This window comes from Leuresthes tenuis, unplaced genomic scaffold (assembly GCF_036924035.1).
Source record: "Leuresthes tenuis unplaced genomic scaffold, fLeuTen1.0.hap1 SCAF_10, whole genome shotgun sequence".
Classification (NCBI taxonomy): Eukaryota; Metazoa; Chordata; class Actinopteri; order Atheriniformes; family Atherinopsidae; genus Leuresthes; species Leuresthes tenuis.
Genome location: NW_027325364.1, coordinates 23,173,133 through 23,194,066, shown reverse-complemented (window position 1 = coordinate 23,194,066; position 20,934 = coordinate 23,173,133). Strand labels below are relative to the sequence as shown.

Genomic DNA, 20,934 nt, shown 5'->3' with positions numbered 1-20,934 from the left:
CCCAGAGGGTCTTTGCCTCATCCTTCCGCTGTTTCAAACAAGTCAGGCTATTTTAAGGGTTGGCTTTGCCTTTTTATAGAAGAGCAGACACCAGAGAGTGAAAGAAATGTTCTCTCTAAACAACGTCACCGACCACAGCTGTGCTTGAAGTGGGACATCGGGCCGGAAGAGCCCTTTTCATACAAGTGAGCAAAAAAATTGTTGACAAGTGTGTCTGTGTGAGCGCGAGTGTGTAGGTGTTCTCCTCACCAGTCCACCCCCAGTACCCGGCCACAGTGTTGCTTGTTTCACTCACTGTTGGCACACAAACACACACTGAAACCCTCAAAAGTAAACAGCTTCACAATGGTTTTGTCATTCTGTGCTGCCGTATTGAAACCACAAAACTATCGCGCTCGTCGGCACTAAAAAGGGTCTGCTTTTTTATTTTCTTTATTCGCTCTTCTTTCAAATCAAATCCTGTTTATTTTGTCTGTAAATAGATTTCATTTATTTTTTTCCCCACTACCTTTAACAACAGATTTGCCTGTTTTAAACCCATTTGACTGTATGTAGCAAGTTTAAGCACTAAAGCAAATTGCACTCAGCTGTTATCCAACTCTAATGCTTGAGTTTTTGATCTGAATAGTGAGTATTTGTTTTTCAAAGTATATACAATGTTGTATATTAAAATGTGTGCCTTCAAAAGAGTGGTGCGTCTCCAAACAGGACTCAGTAGTGTGTGATTCCTGGTCTCTTTGGCTGTAACACTTGTGAGTTAATTATGCATGTTTGAGAAGACATTGGCCCTGCTTGTGTGGTCTGCACTGTAATTGTGGTTTACTTGGCAGGAAAAGAAAGAGCACGACAAGTCATCTTTTAATTAGAGCAGTGTTTATATTCAGGCAAATGACTTAGAACAAACTTGGTGTAGGCTGAGAAGCCTCGTATCTCTTTCTCTCCGTCATCCATGTGGATGCGCAGTACATAAAATGGATAAGCTATATATGGCCATAATTTCTCTCATCCACTCTGGTCTAGTTACCCACAATGCACTTGGTCAATACATAATCAGACATCTTCAAATAGCGCTGCACTCCAGCCTCGTCCAAAATCCTTATCACTTATCTCCTGTGGCCATAAATACATCTGCTGATAATGTAAATGTCATATCTTATTAACAGCTGTGGATTTAAAACACACTGCAGGCTTTCCCAGAGGCATTGAACCCATTAGGCACTGATCAATAAAAACAAGATACCATTGTTTTGATCTAATGGATTCCACTTGTTATCATGATGCAGGTCTAACTAATGCACAGTTCCTAGTTGGAATCCCTTAACCAGCATAGCGGCAGAAAAATGCTAAACATGCCTTCAGCAACAACTGTTTCTAAAGACGGAAATGCTGATTAATGTCTCCAGAAACTCTAAACTGGTTCAGCACAGCTTACAGCTCACAGACGTATGCACCATGGATAAGAAGTATAGTTTTGTTGAAAAGGGGGGCAAACACATCTCATCAACTATTTTTGGAAACATGCAATATTAAAAAAAGAGGACTCTATCAGGACGCTGGAAACTGAATTCAAAGCTTTCACCTGTGCCTCACAAGGTAAGCAAACAACTCAGAAAATCTGGAAGGCAGAACTCGCCTCTAAACTCACCAATTCCATTCTTCAAATTCCAATATGAAAGCCATCTCTAAACACTGAGGCCAAGGGCGTACGATAAACACACAGAGAGGTAATCCTGGCTTCACAGGTTGCAACATGAATGACAGGGCAAAGTAGTGGTGATGCGTGTGTGTGTGCGTGTGTGTGTGCGTGTGTGTGTGCATACATGTTTTTCTGTCAGTTCACCGGTGTGTTGGTGAACCAGGGTGGCATTGTGTGAGGAAGGGTGTGAAAGTCAGGCCCCTGGCAGATTGACTTGTCTACATCGACAGAGCTTGGAGGTTCTGTCACTCAGCAGGTACACCTCATGGCTGGGGAACGCGCTTTTACTACAGAATAAACACGCCTCACATCCTCGCTTCTCACTCACAGGCTAAAGGCAAGTGTTGCCAGGCTGTATGTCAAAAACATCCATAAAAAATGGCTACGAATGCTGACAGTTGAGGTAAACTATAGTGCATGGATGTCAAGTCTTGACGAAATATTCCTAATGATGAGTTCAGTGTGTGCAGCCAGTGAAAAACATACATGTGTTTCTGAGACACTGCTAACATAAAGATCGGGCTGATGATTACCATTTGGAGGCAGGAAGGTAAAGCGCTGGTATTGGCTCCTCTTCCTCTTGCCGTTGCAGACGTAGAAGTTAACCTGCACGGGGCTGGATATTCTCTGGTTCCTGTATGGTGGGATCTCCACAACAAGAGTACTCTAAAATGCAAATAAGATGTAAGAAGATTCAGTTATGTGAAAAAGAAAATGGCACTTCATATATGAAGATGCAGGATTAGGTAAATGCTACTTCAGATAATCAACAAAGCTTGACACAGTACACAGATTCATTATATAGTTAATAAAAACTTAGCCAAAATGCACCAGCAGTGTGTAATAAACTAAATACACCCTCACTGCCTCTGTAGGATTTAAGAGAGTAAGTAACAGCAAGGTTCTGCCAATACAAAGCAGTTGATTAATTGATCATCAGCAAGTTTGAGCACACTCTACAGAGGCAGAAGTTTTGGCAGTTTGCTGGTCTAATGCATTTAGGTGTATGTTAACGTAATGCAGAGGAGGAAAGACGGCAGAAAATATCTTAGAGAAGCAATTGTTGTTGCTCATCAATCTGGGAAGCCTTATACGATCAGTAAGACTGAACAAGTATGGCTTGTTCGGAAGAGCTGTCAGGAGAAAGCCTCTTCTCTCTTAGTTTTGCAAATCTGCATGTGAACAAACCAAAGACTTCTGCAACAATGTTCTTTAGACTGACGAGACAGAAGTGGAGATGTCTGGTCATAACACACAGTGAAACCAAAACACATATCAGCACAAGTACCTCAGACCAACTTTCAAACACGGTGGTGGAGGGCTGATGATTTGGGCTTGTTTTGCAGACCTCAGCACCTTGCAATCACTGAGTCGATCATGAACTCCTATACCAAAGCATTCGAGAGTCATTTGTGGAGCCATCTGTCATGCAACGTGACAGCGATCGCAAGAAAACCAACAAATTCAGTCCTCAACCCAATGGCAATGCTGCGGCAGGATCTTAGGAGAGCTGTGCATAATCCAATGCCCACAAAGGTTTGTTTGTGGGCCAGTGAACTAAAATAATGTTGTAAATAAGAGCGGGCCAAAGTTCCTCCACAATGATTAAAGAGACTGATAATGTGATGCAAAAAAGGATAACTTTGGGATAACTTTTTTTTGCTGCCAACGATGGTTCTACTCATGGGTTGAACTTAGTTTTTCATCACTATTTCTGCACTTTCGGGTAGTTTTTCTGAAATAAATGACATGGTGTAAGATATCACCTGTTCTTGTATTACACAAATTTTAGGACCTTCTTTTTAAATCATAGCCTGACAAATAAGACCTTAGAATTGATAGAGGGTGTAGTTTCTCTTTCCCGTTGCATGAGATAAGACGCTTGCTGATACAAAAAGAAAGCAGGGTCTGAGTCATTGTGATACCTGCACTCAATTGATTTTGTTTTTCGATTTCTGCAGCAAATGAAGTCCTTGACAACAAAGGCACGCTTCATATTTTCTTTTCTCAAAGGTATTGAAATTCTTCAAACTATTTAGATGGCTAATATGTCTTTTCAGGCCCACTTCACCATGATTCAGTTTGAAATTTTTTATATCTGAAAAGCTTGGCCTTCACTGGAAATCAAGATGAAGTGTTACATTAAAATACATTCTGAGCCCAGGAGGTTTGAGAGGCTAATCAACAGCTATGTTTATTTTACAGCTGCCCTGCATTTAGGATACTGTTTCCAAGAGGTTGGTCTGGGAACTGGCTTAAATTAGTATGTCTGGACTGTTTAGACCTAGTAGTAGGGCCCGTGAGGTTGGTCCAGTGCCCGTGTTTGTCTCTGAGGAAAACCCTTGGGGCTTTAGCTTTTCCCTGCACAGCACAGGAGAAGAGAGGATGACTTATTTGTTTGCACAGCCGTTCCTTCTATGGGAGGGGTCGCCTGTCCCTACCTCCCCACCCCATTAGACCACAGCAAGTCTGGACGGATATGAACTTTTGACTGCTTTAACTCTGACAGGGAAAAATTGTGAAATTTGTCAGGGTGTTTGTGTCTAATTCCTGGGATAGCTGTCACTCTCATGAGGGCCTACACAGGCCAGAGTGGGCGACTTTGACAGGAAGCAGGTTTTTGTCGGTCATCACTGTGCATGGCGGAAGGTGGGAGGGACAGGGTAGAGGGGCTGGGGGAGTTGAAGGTGAGCTCAACCCCAGTCTGCTTTCCAGATGATGACAAGGAAAACATGCAGGTGGCTGATTGAGTGTGTTAAATGCGTACATGCACATAACTTTCCCTCTCAATTCCAACCAACCAAAGTTAGCACGCTCTGGATAGCAATAAAAACACAGCCAGGCGGGCAGACTGGAGCACTTTAAAGTAGTCCGGTCGCAGCTGACATTGGATGAAGCGCTCTCTTGCTGTCTGTTGCTTTCTCTCGCTGTTTGTTGGATCTATCAGCACACTCTAGTAGCTGTTTTTATCAAAGCCGCATTCCTGCACCTCCACCCCAAAGCCAAGCCTTCCTGCATCTTGGACTCCAGCCCCAGCTCATCAGCCAGATATACAAATAATTAGGCATCAGGGTCTATATTTTCCCTCCTCATGCACCCACATCATTTACCTGAGTGAAATAAAAGCAACAGCAAGCAGGAAAACGTCTTGAAGTTGCAGCATTTAGATGTTTTATTTTAGTGCCCTTGCCAGGGTAAATTGCCCCAGTTGGGGGGAGGATGAGACGACGCTGATGAAAGCCATCAGAAGTTCAAAACATACCGTCATCATGCACAAGCAAATAGGTTTTCAAAGAGCCTGTCCTTGACTCTCCACACGAAAAAGGAAACTTAACGAACCTCGATGAAATCTTAATTAACTCCAAAGCACAAGAAGCTTTCTGTGACACGAAGAACAACACTTGCTTCATTCCCTCTGTTGACAATTCCCTTTTGGTCGGTTTTATATTAACACAGTCTGAATGTGTGACTGAGTGTCAGTAAAACGAGAGCGCGGGTTTATTTTCTCATTACGGCCTTCATGAAAAGCAGCAGGTAGGAAGCCGGGGTGTGAGCCACTCTTGGCTGCACGATCACGGCACATATGAGGTGTTTTAAGCCCAATTCACCACAACACTTTGCAGTGAACTAAACGTCTGGCTATGCTGTGGTGTGAGTGCACATTTGTGTGTGTATATATCTTTATGTATATATATATATGCATTGGTTTTGTAAGCTCTTGTTCATACAGCAATCTGACAGCCGTTGTTTATCTTCACAAGCGTGAAGAGATTTGGTGAAAATTCCATTCAGGATTGCATCGGCTCATCAGCATTGTCTGTGTTCTAATTTGCAATGCCTTAGCAAAGGTTACATCACTACATGCGACAGATGAGGAGGCGACAGAAGAAAGAGAAAGTCTCATGGGGAAGGGGGTAGATTTTAAATAAATCATCAGTCAGGTGCACTTACAGATTTGACGGAGTCCTTGTCTACTTTGGCTTCTGTCTCCCACAGGTGATGCCCATCTATCGACACAATAAAAAACAACACATAGTATGACTCACGATGCAGTGTATTATCATGCAAATAGGACTCACTTTATGTACCACCAAAAAACAAAGAAAACATTCTAAATGTTGAAAGTGAGACAACTGACTATTTCTGGATAAACATTGTCTCATCCTTAATTTAATTTATGGGATTTACAAATCATTTGCCTTCTAGTTTTATTCGCTTATCACACAGTACCCTTGAATACTCTTGTGAAAAATAACTGTGCCTCTCTTCTCTTTCCCTTCATTTCCATCACGTTGAGGTAAAAAGGTTTCCCTTTGCTGCCGTGCAATAAAAATCCCGTGAGCTACCGCAGCTGTTGGGAGCCTGGAGAAGCTCAGCTCACATTCTTTGTGCTTTCTCTGTGATTTCATGCCACACCTTTGCGAACAGAGACTCTCGGTTCTGCTGGGGCAATCAGCACTGACCGCAGTGCAAGTTTTTTTCATTATTTTTCATAACCGATGAGTCATTACATCTGTCAGAAAAGAAGTGACACAGGGCAGCCTTCATGTCAGTGGCAGACCAGTGAGGCAACAGCATGGTTACTGTGCCACTGCTGCCATAAGTTCGTAAATGGAAGCAGCAGCTAGCATGAATGCAGTATTACATTTGCAGTAAATGCTGCACTTTGTTTTAAAGACAGGAAACCATCAGATAAGATAATAACAGTAGTGATAGCACAAATCCAGCAGCTCTGGAAGCTATAAAAAACATGTTTTTTTCCAAAGAGATGCTGTTTTTCACATCATGTGGTGAGTGAAAGAGTAAAGGATTCCAGTCACGGTTGGCTTATTATTGGTGAGATGTGGTAGTGGGGGCGGGTGGTCAGCTTTATTATTCAGAGAGTGTACATCAGTAGATATATCTTTCCAAAATGGCCATATTAAAGACAACAGATTAGAAAAGCAGACGGTGGAGAGATCCGATAAGAGAATTCTATTTGAACTCGGGGAAATCGGAGTTGCATATGGAGAAATGTGCCTCGTTGAGATGGAGATGAAGTGAATGACTGGGGGATGGTAGCGGGGTCATGCCTACAAAACTGCCAAGGAACACAGCAGTGATACCGTTTATGTGGCAGGTGATTGAGATGGGCAAAAGAAAGAGGCAGACGCAGTGAGGATGAAAAGAGTATGGAAGGGCGATTAGAGAGAGCACAGACAGAGAGAAGGTCAGAGCAAAGGGAGGGAGACAGACAGAGATGAGTGTTCCTCATGTTACGTCTAGAGGAACCAAGAGGGAATCTCACCCGCCTCCGCTCTGGGAGACACTCCAAGAGGGAAACCTTAGACTACGACATCAACCCCGAGCTCCACAAGTAAACATGTTTTTCAAACTTTTCATCAGTTTCTCTCTCTCAGCCTTTCTTTTGATTCTTTCTCTCACCTTTTGTAACTTTTGTTCTTCCTCCATCAGACTTATCAAGTCTAAAACTGTGCTTGGATTAGGATGGTGTAACCTGTGGCATATAGTTGCAGATCAGAGAGCGTCATACAACCACAGGACTTTCCATTTGCTCCTTGTTCCCTGCAACATCTGCAAAACGCTTCTGTTCCCGACAACACCTCCTCCTTCAACCAACCTCCACCCACGCGTAATGCATACAAACAGATGCAGACACATGCACACACGCAACCGCAATATCCTTTACCTTTGTTCAGGCCTTCAACTTAAATTATAAGAGGGGGAAGCACAAAACAATAGGTGGCATGTAGCGAGTGTCTGGACTGGTGTTGGTATAATCCTGTCTCAGTTAAAAAGAGAAATGAACGGACATGTGCACACTTATATTTAGGTTTTGTACTCAAAGGTAAACCAGCAGTCTCTGAACTGCTCTACATGACTCATTTGTGCAAATGAGATCCACAAAGACTAACTCCAGACAACCAGCACAACACACCCAGTCATCAAGCAATTAGACTGCATGTGGGGTGAGGTTTCTTCGAGTCATCACCTTCAGCTCTCGACAACACATGAGGTTGTGTACCTGGTGACAACCTGGCAACACTCTTGTTGTCATAGAAAAGCTCACACAAACAAACTTGTATTTTCGTTGTCTGAAGTATGGCTAATGAGCAAGAAGTAGAGACCCCGTCTGGTGTAAATTAATTGCAAAATACAAACAAACATTTCAGACATCGACTATGACACCAGCTTCAGACTTCCTGACAGCTGACTGGTGATATATCCAAACTCATAATAAACTTATAGATCTTCTGTTCTTTTTTTTATATACTGATAGGCGGAGGTGATATTTCCTTGTGAAAAACACAGTGTAGCACACAATAGCTTCCACTGACCAAAAACAGAAAGAAAAAGAAAAAAAAAACAGTTCACTTCAGGATTTTTGAGAATGGAAAATATGATTCACATGCTTAATTGTGGAGGCTGTCTTGTGAAACAACCCAGATGTATTTTGCAGTCTCTTTTCCAGAGATGATTTTAAGGAGCATTTTTCTCTCTTTCCTGTTTACATATCTCAAGTTCATTTTCCATTTTATTACCTTTCTGCTGCTGTTGCCTTGAATAAAAATGCTTCAGTAATTTTTACACACATTTTCTAAGCAATCACCCTGTTGTCCAACAAAGAGCAAAGCCAAGAGGCCAACCAAAGGGATTCCCCATGACTGATCTCGGAGATACAGCTGCTTTCTCCTATGAAGCACCTGGTCTCTGCCAATCTGAAAACTGGTGAAATTGGAGAAATGTGGGTCTGCTTTCGATTGAGAGGCTTCTGTATAATTTATGACCATACAGTAGATTTATGATGGGTTTATAGTTATTCTTGATGTATAACAGGGAAAGTATGAGTTGACTTGACCTGGAGCTGTACAGGCTAAGAAAGGTGGCAGTCAGAGGAGTGAAATTTCAACCTTTTATCACCAGTCCAGCTGTGTGGCATTGAGTCTGATGATGACCTAAACACTGACTGGAGGATCCCCCAAACTTGCACATTCATGTAAAATATGCTAAGAGCATTTTGTTTGCAAAAGACTGTTGCTCTGAAAATGTGGCTTTGCATGGTATCGCAAAGCCTAGCAAGGGTCACTTCAAGGCCCATAATAATAAACCCTCAGAAATGCAGTTTGGTGCGTTTTGGTATTTCAGCAGGGTCTTTTCAACAGCTTGTAGCCAAATGGGGTACAAAGAACCATGTAAAAAGCCCCATTTCTTCAAATTTTCCTAACCATCACAAGCACAATCTTTCACACATGCCCCAGAGAAAATAATTGTATTGTCAGATTTACAAGGATTATCTGGCTATAACATGTTCATACAAGTTCTGAAAAAAGGGTGGAGGCCATGGGACAAAAAACATCCTCATGCTCAGATGAGCTGTTGTGTAGCAGCAGCGCATGCCTAGCTTTCTCAGTTAGCATGTAAAATGATGCCCTGCTCGGTTCACTGGTCACGGCCATTCAATCTCTACACAATGAATCCCAAACTTTAAAGGCAAGAGGAAACTTCTCTTTCGGTTTCACTTTATATAGCAACAGCACCCTACATCCTACATTTAAGTTTGGAGCTTTACTATTCATACAATAAATATTTGTACAATACATGCTTAGTTAGATAAATGACTTATTTAAAAGGGGATTAAAAATTGCAGCAAAGAGCCATCAGTGAGGATGACTGAGCACGCTACCACTAGAAAATGCTAGCTGCCAGTAACATTAACAACTTGTTACTTAGATTTCTTACCATAGATAACTGGAGTGCAAACATCACTCTTCAGACAGCTCAACTGTAAAATGGCTGGTTAACTTTTCTACCTGAGATACAGGATTTGAGAAATTATTAAATATGTTTCGGGAACCATATCTTAAACTTATTTTAGTAATTTGTTGATGATATTTTGCCGATGATTTGTTGTCCATAACCCAAGTGTGCACACTGTGAGCCAAGATCATGATGTTTACCCTCGCCTAATGCCAAAGGGCAGTCTAGACATACATGTGTGCCGTTTAAACTTGGCGAAGGTAGAGCGTTTAACCAAATATAAACTGTCCTTGAATTAGCCCTAACAATTCAGATCATATTGTACGGACTGGGTTCTTTGAACTATGAAGCTATGAAAATCCAAACATTTCAGCCTGGTGTGCAGGCTTCTTCACACAAGAATAAAAATAACTAAAGGCTATTGTTGTGGAGGCGATGTCCGAGATAGTACCGTACAGATAGTACCATAGCTCAGAACTCTCTCTCCGGCCTGAGGAAGACGTGGAGAGGATCACGCTTCTCCCTCCTGCAGACCAGGCCGTGCGGTACTGCTGAGCTCCAGGCAACACTCCAATCAGACCAGATGTAAAAACAATCCAGCTCACCAGGGAATTCCCTCACCTCCCTTCTGAGTCAGAGTGCAGGCTTTCCCCATCTCACTCTCTCTTTCTCTGTTTGTCTGTCTGTCTCTCTATTTTCCCTGCCTCTAGCGCTCATTCCACCCATGGAAAGCAGGGCAAGCCAGAACACACACTGCAATAGGTGCGCCAGGTATGTCTTCCTACTGCTGTGCCAAAAGAGCGGTTTGGGCAAACTGAACCACTTGACACAAAACACATACACATAATAGAAATAACAGAAAAACTGAATCAAGCACAACAATCCAAAAGAAAATGGAAAGTGTCATAAAGGCCAACACTGCGGCTCTGTAAAAAGCACTACTCTTCCCAGCAGAAGAAAAAAAAATGACAAGGCCTATTAAAAGTACTTGTCAATGAGGAAAAAATAATGCTTTCATTGCAACAGAAACAAAAATGTGGGGTTGGGATTTCTTGAGTCTATCATTATCCTGCTGCAGACTGATTCACTTAATCTCCCTTCTATATGTGATCTGTAATAAGCTGAAAAACCTGGAAAACCAATGACAGTGATTAATCTGATAATGAATAAGAGTTCATCTGTAAAAGCCACATGAATTAATACAATCTTTTGCAAGGACAATTGGAAATTGCTGCTTCACTTTGCATTCATTCATTCATTAAATGAGATTTAAAAGTAGACCAGAATATATGCTAACAGCTATTAGCTCAATGTTGCAGTGCACAATAACGCAAGCCTTTGTTTAGGGAGTCCTGCCTTTTCCTACCCTTTCTCTTCCTCCTCTCTCTGTCTACAATCTTGGGATCTTGTCTTTTCCGTTTCATCCCTCTGCAGGGAATCCTTTGTGGATGACTCACTGAAAACACTTCCTACTGAACAACACAAACAGGCCCGGAGGCCAGCAGCTACAGTGCATACACACTTGCACAACAGTAAACACACACATGTTCATGCAGTGGAGGCACAGGGTTTGCATCAGATATCCTGAGGGTGTCGAAGGGGAGTGGTGGGGATGGACGTGACATCTAAAAAGTAGAAGTAATTATTTTTCAGGATGCATTAAGGATTCCCGCAGTGGCAACAGCTAAGAGCTCTGCACATCTGACACTGGGGATATCCAAGTGGGGGTGGGGGGCAGACAATCAGACAATCAAGACGGAGAGGTAGCTTCAAGTAGACAAACGCTATTTTAACATTACAACAGGTTGAAAGAACACCACTTATTCAAGTTCCCAAAGAAGCGATAGTACACTTAAGACTGCACTCTTTTGCAACACTGCAGCTCTTTATAATCCATGGCCAAAAAAAAAGTCTGTTGGGCCATCTTTGGAGTTATAATGACACATTGTAGAATAGTATCTATAAGCTTATGCAATGTCACAACATCTTTTGCATTCCAGAGTTGCCAAAATGTTTTGTCGAGATCTTGTACTGATGATGCGTGAGTGGGACCACTGCGTAAAGTCTTCTCCAAAACATCACAAAGCTTCCAAGGTGTGGGCTCAAACTGATGACCAATCCATGTGTGAAAAAAATGTCACGCTCCCTAAACCACTCTTTCACAATTTCACCCAGATAAATCCTGGGATTGTCATCTGGGATGTCCTGTGGCATCAGGAAAGAAAAAAAATCTATTGATAGAAAAATCTGGTCATTCCAGTATATTCAGGGAGTCATCTGATGTTGAAGAACCTAGATCTGATCAAGTAACGCAACCCCATATGAAAACGCTGCCTGATGGGAACAGCACTTCATCAGAAATCTCCTTACCCTCATGCACCCATCACTCTAGAACAGGGTCAGTGTGGACTCATCGGACCACATAACTTTTTCCCCAGAGTTTAATCTTTATGCACCCTTGCAAACTGAAGCCTTTCTTTTTATTATGATTTTTTTACAAGCTCCTCTTATAAGTGGTTTTCTTAAGGCTACAGAGCTGTTTAACCCCAATACTTTGAGTTCTCTTTGCATTGTGTGTGTGGAAATACTCTTATTTTCACCATCAAACATCGCTCTATATTCTACTGTTGATGTTTGATGATACCAGTTTAGGAAACCTCCAATCACAATCATTCAAGATTCAAGATTTTACAGACAAAATGTGTCCTCAAACATGACTATTTAAGGAATGAGAAGCTTCACACTGCATCAGTTCAGGTTAAATAACTTGTTACACGCTGAAACACATTATTCATGCTGTACTTTTCTAATGAGAGGCTCATCTAACCGCTTAGGTAAATCCAATAATATGTGGACCTATAAAATGAACCTTACTTTTAGCAAAGAAATGATCATTTTTAACTTTGAAATCGGCCCATCCTATCACTCTAATTGAACCATCAAAATCACTTTCATGATAAAGCCAGTGGTTCAGTGATTCACTGAGGACTGGTGGATATTTTCCTCACTTTACCACAAATTGCTAACAATCTCTCAAACATTTGTGGCATACTTTAAAAATCACTAAATGCAGAAAAAAAAAATAGGGGGCAGTTAAAGAAATGAATGTATTTATGAATTATAGCTGTCGATTTTGTGCTAATAGGCTTTTGTGCTGTGCGTGATCCCCCTCTGACTCAACTTAGATGATTTCAACTCTATATGGAATTAATCACACGAATTGGACTGAGACTCCCCAAATCTGCCTGTTGCTCCTTAGGATTTGTGGAATTCTCTGGAAGGTGTTTATTGAAGTCAATTTTGGAAAGTGAGCAGCCACTCTGACCTTTGATGGAAGCAGCAGTAATGGCTGTCACCACTGTGGCAAAAGCAGTGATTGGTGTTGTGCCTTACAAAGAGTTTGGCTGTACGCGCTTGTGTGGGTCTCAGTGTGCGTTTAAGCAGATGTCTGCGAAATGTAATTATTGCGGCGCAATGCTCTGTCTTTCATGGGTGCATTTAGTCATCAACTTTTCCAGCGGAAAATAGAACCAGAGTTGTAGAATGAATCTGTTATACAATTATAATTTTATAGGTTTCTTTTTTTGTTCCCCTTTAAATCAACAAAAAGAAGAATCTTACGTCTGAGAACTTGAAGCAGAGGATTCTCTGATTAAAATGCCACGAGACATTATTATACAGTGTATTTGGTGCATGAGTACTTTTCCACACTCATCCTCGCTCACACACAGTTGACATTATTGAGTGATGTGTGTGCTCCTGTGTATACATGTGTGTTTAGAGTGCGTGGGTACGTCTGTAATGGGCTTTTTAACTTAGGAGACCCTGGAAGTGGTGGGTCATTAAAGTTTACATAAAAGCAGTCTAAGTGGCCGACAGACAACCTCTCTTTCAATCTCTCTTTCTTTCCTTCTCAACACCACAGAGTCAGACAACAAACCGCTGAAATGTCAATGGCAGGGCCGACTGTGGGGATCCTGCTAGTGTGGAGCTCCATGCCGGTTAATGTTTTTAGCGGGTATCGGGGATAGAGGTAAGAAAAACGAGAAGATGAAGGAGGTAAAACAGAGGAAAAGGAGGAAAGGAGGAAAGGAGAGGGGGTGGAAGAAGGGAAATACAGCCAAGAAGAGGTCACAGATCTCAAACTGGAGGGGTGTATGTATGGGCTTTCCTCTCCAGGGTAACCCCCCCCCCCCAACATGACTAAGTAAAGCCAGGAGGAGGGAAACCCCTTATTACCAAGTTCAACCACCTCCTGTCACCTCGTCACTGCATCTCATCACTGTCCTTTAAAGTACATTACTCAAACGGGGATAGGTGTCAATGTTAAGAATGATTCTTAATACAAAGGCTTTGAATTCAAAAGTTTTCTTTTGAGTCGACAAGATAACTCCAGCGTAATTTGAGTGGAAAGTCTTTTTTTTAATTGCATACATTATGATGATTCATTTAAGTCCTCTGCCTGGAATGAAAGAGATGGAACAGGAAAGAATGATATATTCAGTGCAGAATGTCTGTTTGTTTTTCACCAAACAGAAAGATAAACTGCAAGGCCAAATTTCACGACTCTTAGTGGACAAGTGATGCACAGACAATGATAGAGGCTGTTCATTTTTGTGTGGATTATTTCTTTAAAACTAAATGCAAATTTAGATTTAATATTTAGTTAGTTATTAACAAATTATGCAAGCAGGGGCATACTTTGACTGTTTTTTTTCTTTAAAGAAAGCAACAGAAACTGTCTCGAAATTGAAAATGTTAGTAGTTGATAAGTGTGACAGGATGGTCAAATAGCCACTAAGCCAACATACAGTCATAGATGTGAAACAATATACATCACCCTCCTTTATCTTTCTTTAAGTGGTGCCAATCGGCAGCAGTAGACAAATCGCATCTTAACAGACCGCAGAGATAACGCTGAGCTTTATGTTTGCTTTGATTTTTGTGGGTGTGACCAAGAAAATGATCACAACCATCAATCAATCTGCTAACTTTATGAGTAGTCTTTTCACTGTTGCTTCCACCCACACATGGAGAAAACACATAAGCAAATAAAGAGAATAGCCTCGTGTCAGGCAGCCAGGGGGAAATGTCACTGGCAGAGAGGGCAGAGGAGGGAGCCACTGAAAGTGAGTTAGTGAAAGGGTTAGCTGTCAAAATCAGGGGAGTAAGGGAAGAAGGGACAGCAAGGGAAAGAGGGAAAGTGAGAGAAAGAGACGTTGCACATGCTCTGGTTGTGATTCATTTCTTCACTTGTGGCGAGCACCAGCGAACAGGCAATGGAAACTTCAGCAAATGTAAATACGCTTTGGTTAAAAATATAGTGGCCTAATGCACACCACATGTGGCTTGCTGGCAAGTCTTGCACTATTTTGACGAAAAGAAGAACTAAGAAAACGCAACTGGGAGAGAAAAGGATAGAAACATTTGAAAGAGATATTAGGAAAGGAAATTAAAATGCGGTGAACACAGTCTGATAAGGTTTAACTCCAGCTTACCCTGTGCCTTCTCCACGAACACCACCTTGGACTCAGGGAGGAAGTTGAGACCACTGAGTAGCATCATTTTGCCTCCGGTGGCGGGAAAACTGTCCACACTCTGCTTCTCCACCAAGGGAAGCTCTTGAGCAGAACGCTGGGCTACAGAAGGAGAAACACACACACACAACTTTCAACACAGGATAAAGGTCCACGTGAATACACATCCTGATCGTCATCTAACCTGGAAAGAACATAGCCAGCACACAGCCAGTAAAACAGCAGTTTTTGATTAGGGATACAGGCTTATCAAATTTATTATGATGATTTCATGAATCCTAGCTAAGATGTTTTCAGCCAAGAGCTGCCTTTTAAATGACATTGAAAAAGGCGCATGATTGATCAAAACAACATTTTCATGGTCAGATCGCTGTTCATTAGTTTCCATCCAGCAGCCTGCGGCCAGTCACCTGTCTCTGCTTTCTATGAAATGAGGCAAGCTTGTCATCTTTGACCTCTGGAATGCAGTGACCACATTCATAGCCAGAGAAATACAATGAAAATGTCTTATCACATAGTTGTGAATTTTATCTCCAAATGTACATAACTAGGCGTTCTCTAGAGAGCTAAAGAACACAAACTCTTCAGTCATGATGAGCCAACTCTGATTAACTTCAACTTAGGACCATAAACTATAATGCCAGCAATGTCTCCATCTAGTTTTAATTGGTTTCCTTGGGTGCAAATAACATCACACCTACACACACATATGAATGACAAAGGAACAGAGGTTTCTTTCAATGCATTCATTCAGCGGTGCCAAAATTGGGGTTGGCAAATGACCTTTGTGAAACGTACGCTAATGGGGTAGTCTTACCACAATAACTTGAGCATTCAATCATAAAAAGTGAATTTGAGAAAGATAACATGTGTGTTTGGCATCATGTACAATGCATCTATTGCCTTGGCAAATTCCTTTGATCATATAAAGCGTATTGGGTGCAGAAGTAGTGAATTTGCTCCAGCAGGTAATAAAATAGTGGCTCAGTTTATTGGATTACAACAATAGATGCCACCTTTTGCTTAAGCAGAAAGCCAAGAGAAGGTGCCAGATTTCTCTGCACATATTATTATGTCAGACTTACAGCATTCAATGGGGTTCGAGGCAGCCTGTAGGGACACTGTCCTGCCGTTGGGCTGGTTGATGTGGACACGGAACACCAGTCTCACACGAGTGTTTTTACGTCCAATGTCTGTTTCCCCCTTGCGTAGCTCAATGTCTGAGTTACGCAGCTTCAGAATTCCGGCACAATCAATTCTAGGAATAGAAGAGGAGAGAAAACCTTTACAATAACATCTACAGTATAACATGAAATTACATCAAACTCTTTTTTTTCTTTTTGCCTTAAGGCAGGACTGCTTTCAAAAAGCATCACTCAGCCAGTGATTAAAGAGGATACAGTTAAGGTGGGACACTATTGAATTTCTTGACTGTAGCTGTTTTAACAGCAACTCTAAGAAAAGCTGCTCTGCATTAGGAACAGCAATGCAGTCCCCAACGGTGTTATAGATCACGTTCTGGAAGTTCACTGGAGCATGACTGCTTTAATATTAATCCACCTTGTCATCAAAGAGAAAATTTTACTTTAATGGCTTTACGTCAAAGTTTTAAATGGTCACAGTGGTCCAGGAATAAGCAGAAGTCTTCTGAGCTGAACACACCATAGGTTACCAGTATCGCACACGGTCCCATCAGTACCCAAAAGTAATTTTGCTATCACAATTCATCAAGCCTGTCCTGTTCCTTCACACCATTCACTTCATGCATTCTGCATTTTAACCACTGTTAATCATTGCCACATGTAGCAACAGACCCTTCTCTAAGCTGTCTGTCTTTATTTATTTAATTTCACAATTTGGGAGGTGAAGGGCTAACGTTTCTTTTCCTTTTCTAGGTGGAAAAAAAACATTCTTTCACAGGCATTGGCTTTCATTAATTCAAATAAAACTATTGTGGCTGGTAAAATTTTTAGTGAAAACAAATGGAATATGGTTTGGCATTTCGGATATTTTACATGGTAGGTTTTTGGGAACTTCTCCTGGAACATGGCAACTGTCAAGTTTTGAACCAATTTTTTCCTTTGGTTTGTACAATTTGAGTGAGGACAAACTTGAATGACCAGTCCTGCCGATAAATCACTTTTGATGATACTTTGATCTGGTGCTTTGCCATACAGTAGTTTTAGGCATGATTGATTTATTTGAAATAACTTATTATGGCCAACAGTACATAATCTAATATCAGAAAATGAAATACTCATCAAATTGGTTAGATTTAGTTACGGTATAGTATAGATTAGATGAGTTAAAAACAACTCTTTCATATCATCTCCAACAATTATATTTCGTATGATTAAAAGTTATGGTACAGTTTGCAAGGTACGTGCAAGACAGACTGGAGCAGTCTGAAAACTTTGACTGCAGTTTTAAGAAGTATCCCACACAGCAAGCGAATGATTGCTGGCAAAAGAGCAGAGAGATGGATGCTGCATTATCAAGGTGGCTGTTTAACAGTTCAGTGGAAAGAGGCAGTTTAAGGCTTTTTCTTCATCTGTGACTGTTATTCTTGTCAGAGGAGAAAGAGGGAACTTTCACTCCTCAGCTTCTAGCCTGTGCTGACAAAAAACGAGGAAAAGAAACCATACCCTGGGGGACACATCAAGTCAAACAAGTGAGCAGTGCCCCTGAATATGTTACAATATAATGGATATTGTGGTATTGTTGGAAATGATACAGTAAGGCAATACGAATGTTAAAATCATCCATGCAGTCAGGAACCTCTTATGTCCCATAAATATCTTTATAATACCCATCATTTAAACAAACATTAAAGTAAGTCCCACAGAAAAACTGAGCAGTGTAACCAATTCTTTGTTGTTGTTTTTTTGTAGTATTCTAAACCTGAAATTTTGACGGATAAACACAAGGTGCAGTAAGAGTTAATGGCCTTATGTAATGTTCAGATACAGTAGTTTTATCCATAACACAGAGGTCTGGGCCCCAGGCCAAAACAATTCACTGCTGCCTTGTTTGAAAGGAGGACAGCAGCTACTGCTGGATACACTGTAGAGTGAAGCCTCAAGGATTACTGCAAGGCTGGATGGAGGATGAGAGAGGCCAAGCCTAGAAAATGTATGTGTATTTTTCTAAAGACGACAAAGTACAACTAAAGTTAGATAAGAACTTCAAACCACATCTCATTCATTAGTTTTCGGTGGACCTCTTAGACTACAAGAAGAAAGGGAATTAGCTTGTTAGCTGCTGTTTTTCCTTAAACTTCTCCACTGCACATGAGTGTGGTCCATTTGTGGCAGCTTCACCATATGACTCAGTATTTTACCATGTGACTTCACCATGGTAAGATTCTGAGTCTCTTCTAGAATTTTTTAGATGAAATTGTTTGGCTTTTCAAAGGTTTAATTCAATGTTATCAACTTTTATCTACAGTTAGCAGCCGTTTGTTATAGATCATGCAAGTGCTTTTTTTCTTTTTTTTCTTTTTTCTAGTTTTTATTTGACTAAAATGAAACATTGGTGCAAACTGTCTGAATCGAATTCTTTTAGTTTGCTAATGTACAGCAGCAGCTGCTTGGATGCTCAGGTATCAGCTGCACGCTAAAGTGCAAACTGCATCCTGCCGTGTCTGCAAGCAACTTAGCCACTGTTGGGCATAGCAGTTCATAATAATGATTTTCTGATCATTTTCTGCTTTCTCAGATTAACTACTGTGATGGTAAATTTTATGTCTCAGGACTGACAGACTCTCCAATCCACATTAACCATTTGTATCACCCAGACACGCTAATTGTTTTAAACTATTTACCTCTTAATTAACACTCAGGCAAGATAATTGTTTTATCCTCCTGTTTCTTGATTATCATCAAGACTGCATCCTGCCCCCCCTGGAGATGTGGTTACACAAAGCCCCCTCCTCGGGTATAAATGCTCTGGATTCCTTTTGTCTGTATCTTTTCATACCATTGCCGCTGAATGGTGTGGACTGATCTTTTTCCTTGCAACGAAGAATAAAAACTTAGCCGGCCGGCAGAAAAACTAAAGTTCTCTACTTCATTGCTCATCAGAGGTATTAGGAAGGAAGCGATTGAAAACTTCCATAACATTATGTTGTGTGACCAGAGGCTCAACAAGTTGTTTAAGGTAATCATGGTTAAAAGCTATGATCATCGTGTCTGGTATGTGCACAAATGCTGTATACAATTTAATATTTTCAATATTACATATGGCCTCTGTATTGCTAAATGTGCATCAAAATTGCTGTTTCAGTGCTTCAGGAATTTAACTAAATGGTCCCAACATCTGGATAATTCCTTCGGTGTTGCAGTATTCTTTCACCATCCTTGTTACTTCAGTGGGGATGTTCTAATTCATTCATCTTATTGCTTATATTGTCCATAACTAATGTAATGGAACTCCATCATACTAATGGACCGTTTTTTTGTTATAGTATTCTTCAGCTGCAAGTCTTTTAACCTTTTCAGTCCTTATTCATTCACATTAACTGTGTCAACACAGAGTACTTTACTGCCTTTGAACTCCTGCATCTCTCGGGAGTGTAAGTACACAGGCCTCTTATGTGCTGTTATGTATCTATCAAGCATTCTGCAGGTTGAGCTAAAGCATTGAGGAAAGTGTATAAAGAGAGAACAGTGTGCGTTGTAAAATAGGGTTTACTCTAGAAAAATATGGAGAAAGGAAGTTGGAAAGATAGTCAACATGTGGAAGTCTAAGAACACTCACATAGCTCTCATGTTATTTTCAGGCAGTAGAGGAATCTCCAGGATTTTGGTGTTGGATTGCATAACCTCGTGGCTGGCGGTGGAGACGGTTTTGCCGGTGATGCGGTGGACCTGGTAGAAGGCATGTGGTCGCAGGAGGCGGTCGTCTGCGGTCCCTATGAACAGCTGCAGGGTAAGCGGCTCGCTTTCCATGTAGCCATAAAGCTGGCGGGAGAACAAAGGGACCCAGGTGAGAAGAAAAACATCAGGTTTTAAGAACCTCATCTAAGGCAACCTCTCATTTAGGAAACACAAATAGAATGTGCATTAGATACTATGCTAAAGAAAACTGATAGCTCAAACATGGTAGAGGGACTGTGAAAATATGCCTATCTGAGTTGTTTGCTTTTTTGGTTGGGTTGGATACCCTATTTCAGGAATCTGTTCATTTGTCAGTTATATCCCTTTAGGAGATGCTAAATAATTTGTTCATTCTTTTTGATGTTCTTCATTGTATATGAGTGTGAAGATCTCTTGGCTACAGGAGCATGGATACCGACGAAGAAGCTGGCTTCCCATCACCTTATTGTTCTTTGAAATCTTGTAACTGCTTAAAAAAGGCCCACATCAAAACAAAAAGTCAACAGTGCATCAATTGAAAGATACTGTTAGACAATAGGCAATGACTTTGGTAACACCGATTTCCGATTCTATAAGTATGAACTGTATCAACAGAAAATAATCCAAACTGACTGGCAAATCATTCTGACACAAAATCTCTAGAGTCACAATCAAGACATACACATTAAGTTCAGCCAATCTTTCAATACAGGCAACAAGTGAGTTGTTGAATTTTACACCTAAATGTGAAAGGTAAAGGGCCAAAAAACCACAACTCCATGCAGTGCAACATGCAGACACAATCCAGCCCAATTGCCTCTGGGCAGTTATGAACATGCATTATGATTTCCATTAAAGCTCAGAGACTGTGTCCCACTGTGATGAAAGAGACTCCTGTATCAGAACCACCACTTCAAACAACTACCACTTCCTCTAGCAGCCTCCATTAGCTGCTACTGCTCAACTAATAAAAACATCAAATCTTTAAAAAAAAGAGGGGGGGTGTACTCCATGGCCATGCACAATTTGAAAAGTAGTCAAATGTGAGATCAGATGCATTTCAGATATCACCTGTAACTGTCAATCT

General features: G+C 41.1%; 1 protein-coding gene across 2 annotated transcripts in view; it reads right to left on the bottom strand.

Annotated features, from left to right (window-relative positions):
* Window positions 1-20,934, bottom strand: part of LOC140316802 (nuclear factor of activated T-cells, cytoplasmic 1-like) — a 61,968-nt gene that overhangs the window by 25,546 nt on the left and 15,488 nt on the right. For both annotated transcript variants that reach the window (XM_072394778.1, XM_072394779.1), the window contains exons 4-8: window positions 19,750-19,952; window positions 16,077-16,249; window positions 14,953-15,093; window positions 5,648-5,703; window positions 2,230-2,362 (exon numbers count right to left, since the gene is read on the bottom strand). In XM_072394778.1, the coding sequence (XP_072250879.1) occupies window positions 2,230-2,362; window positions 5,648-5,703; window positions 14,953-15,093; window positions 16,077-16,249; window positions 19,750-19,952 (706 nt within the window). The remainder of the gene's footprint in view (window positions 1-2,229; window positions 2,363-5,647; window positions 5,704-14,952; window positions 15,094-16,076; window positions 16,250-19,749; window positions 19,953-20,934) is intronic.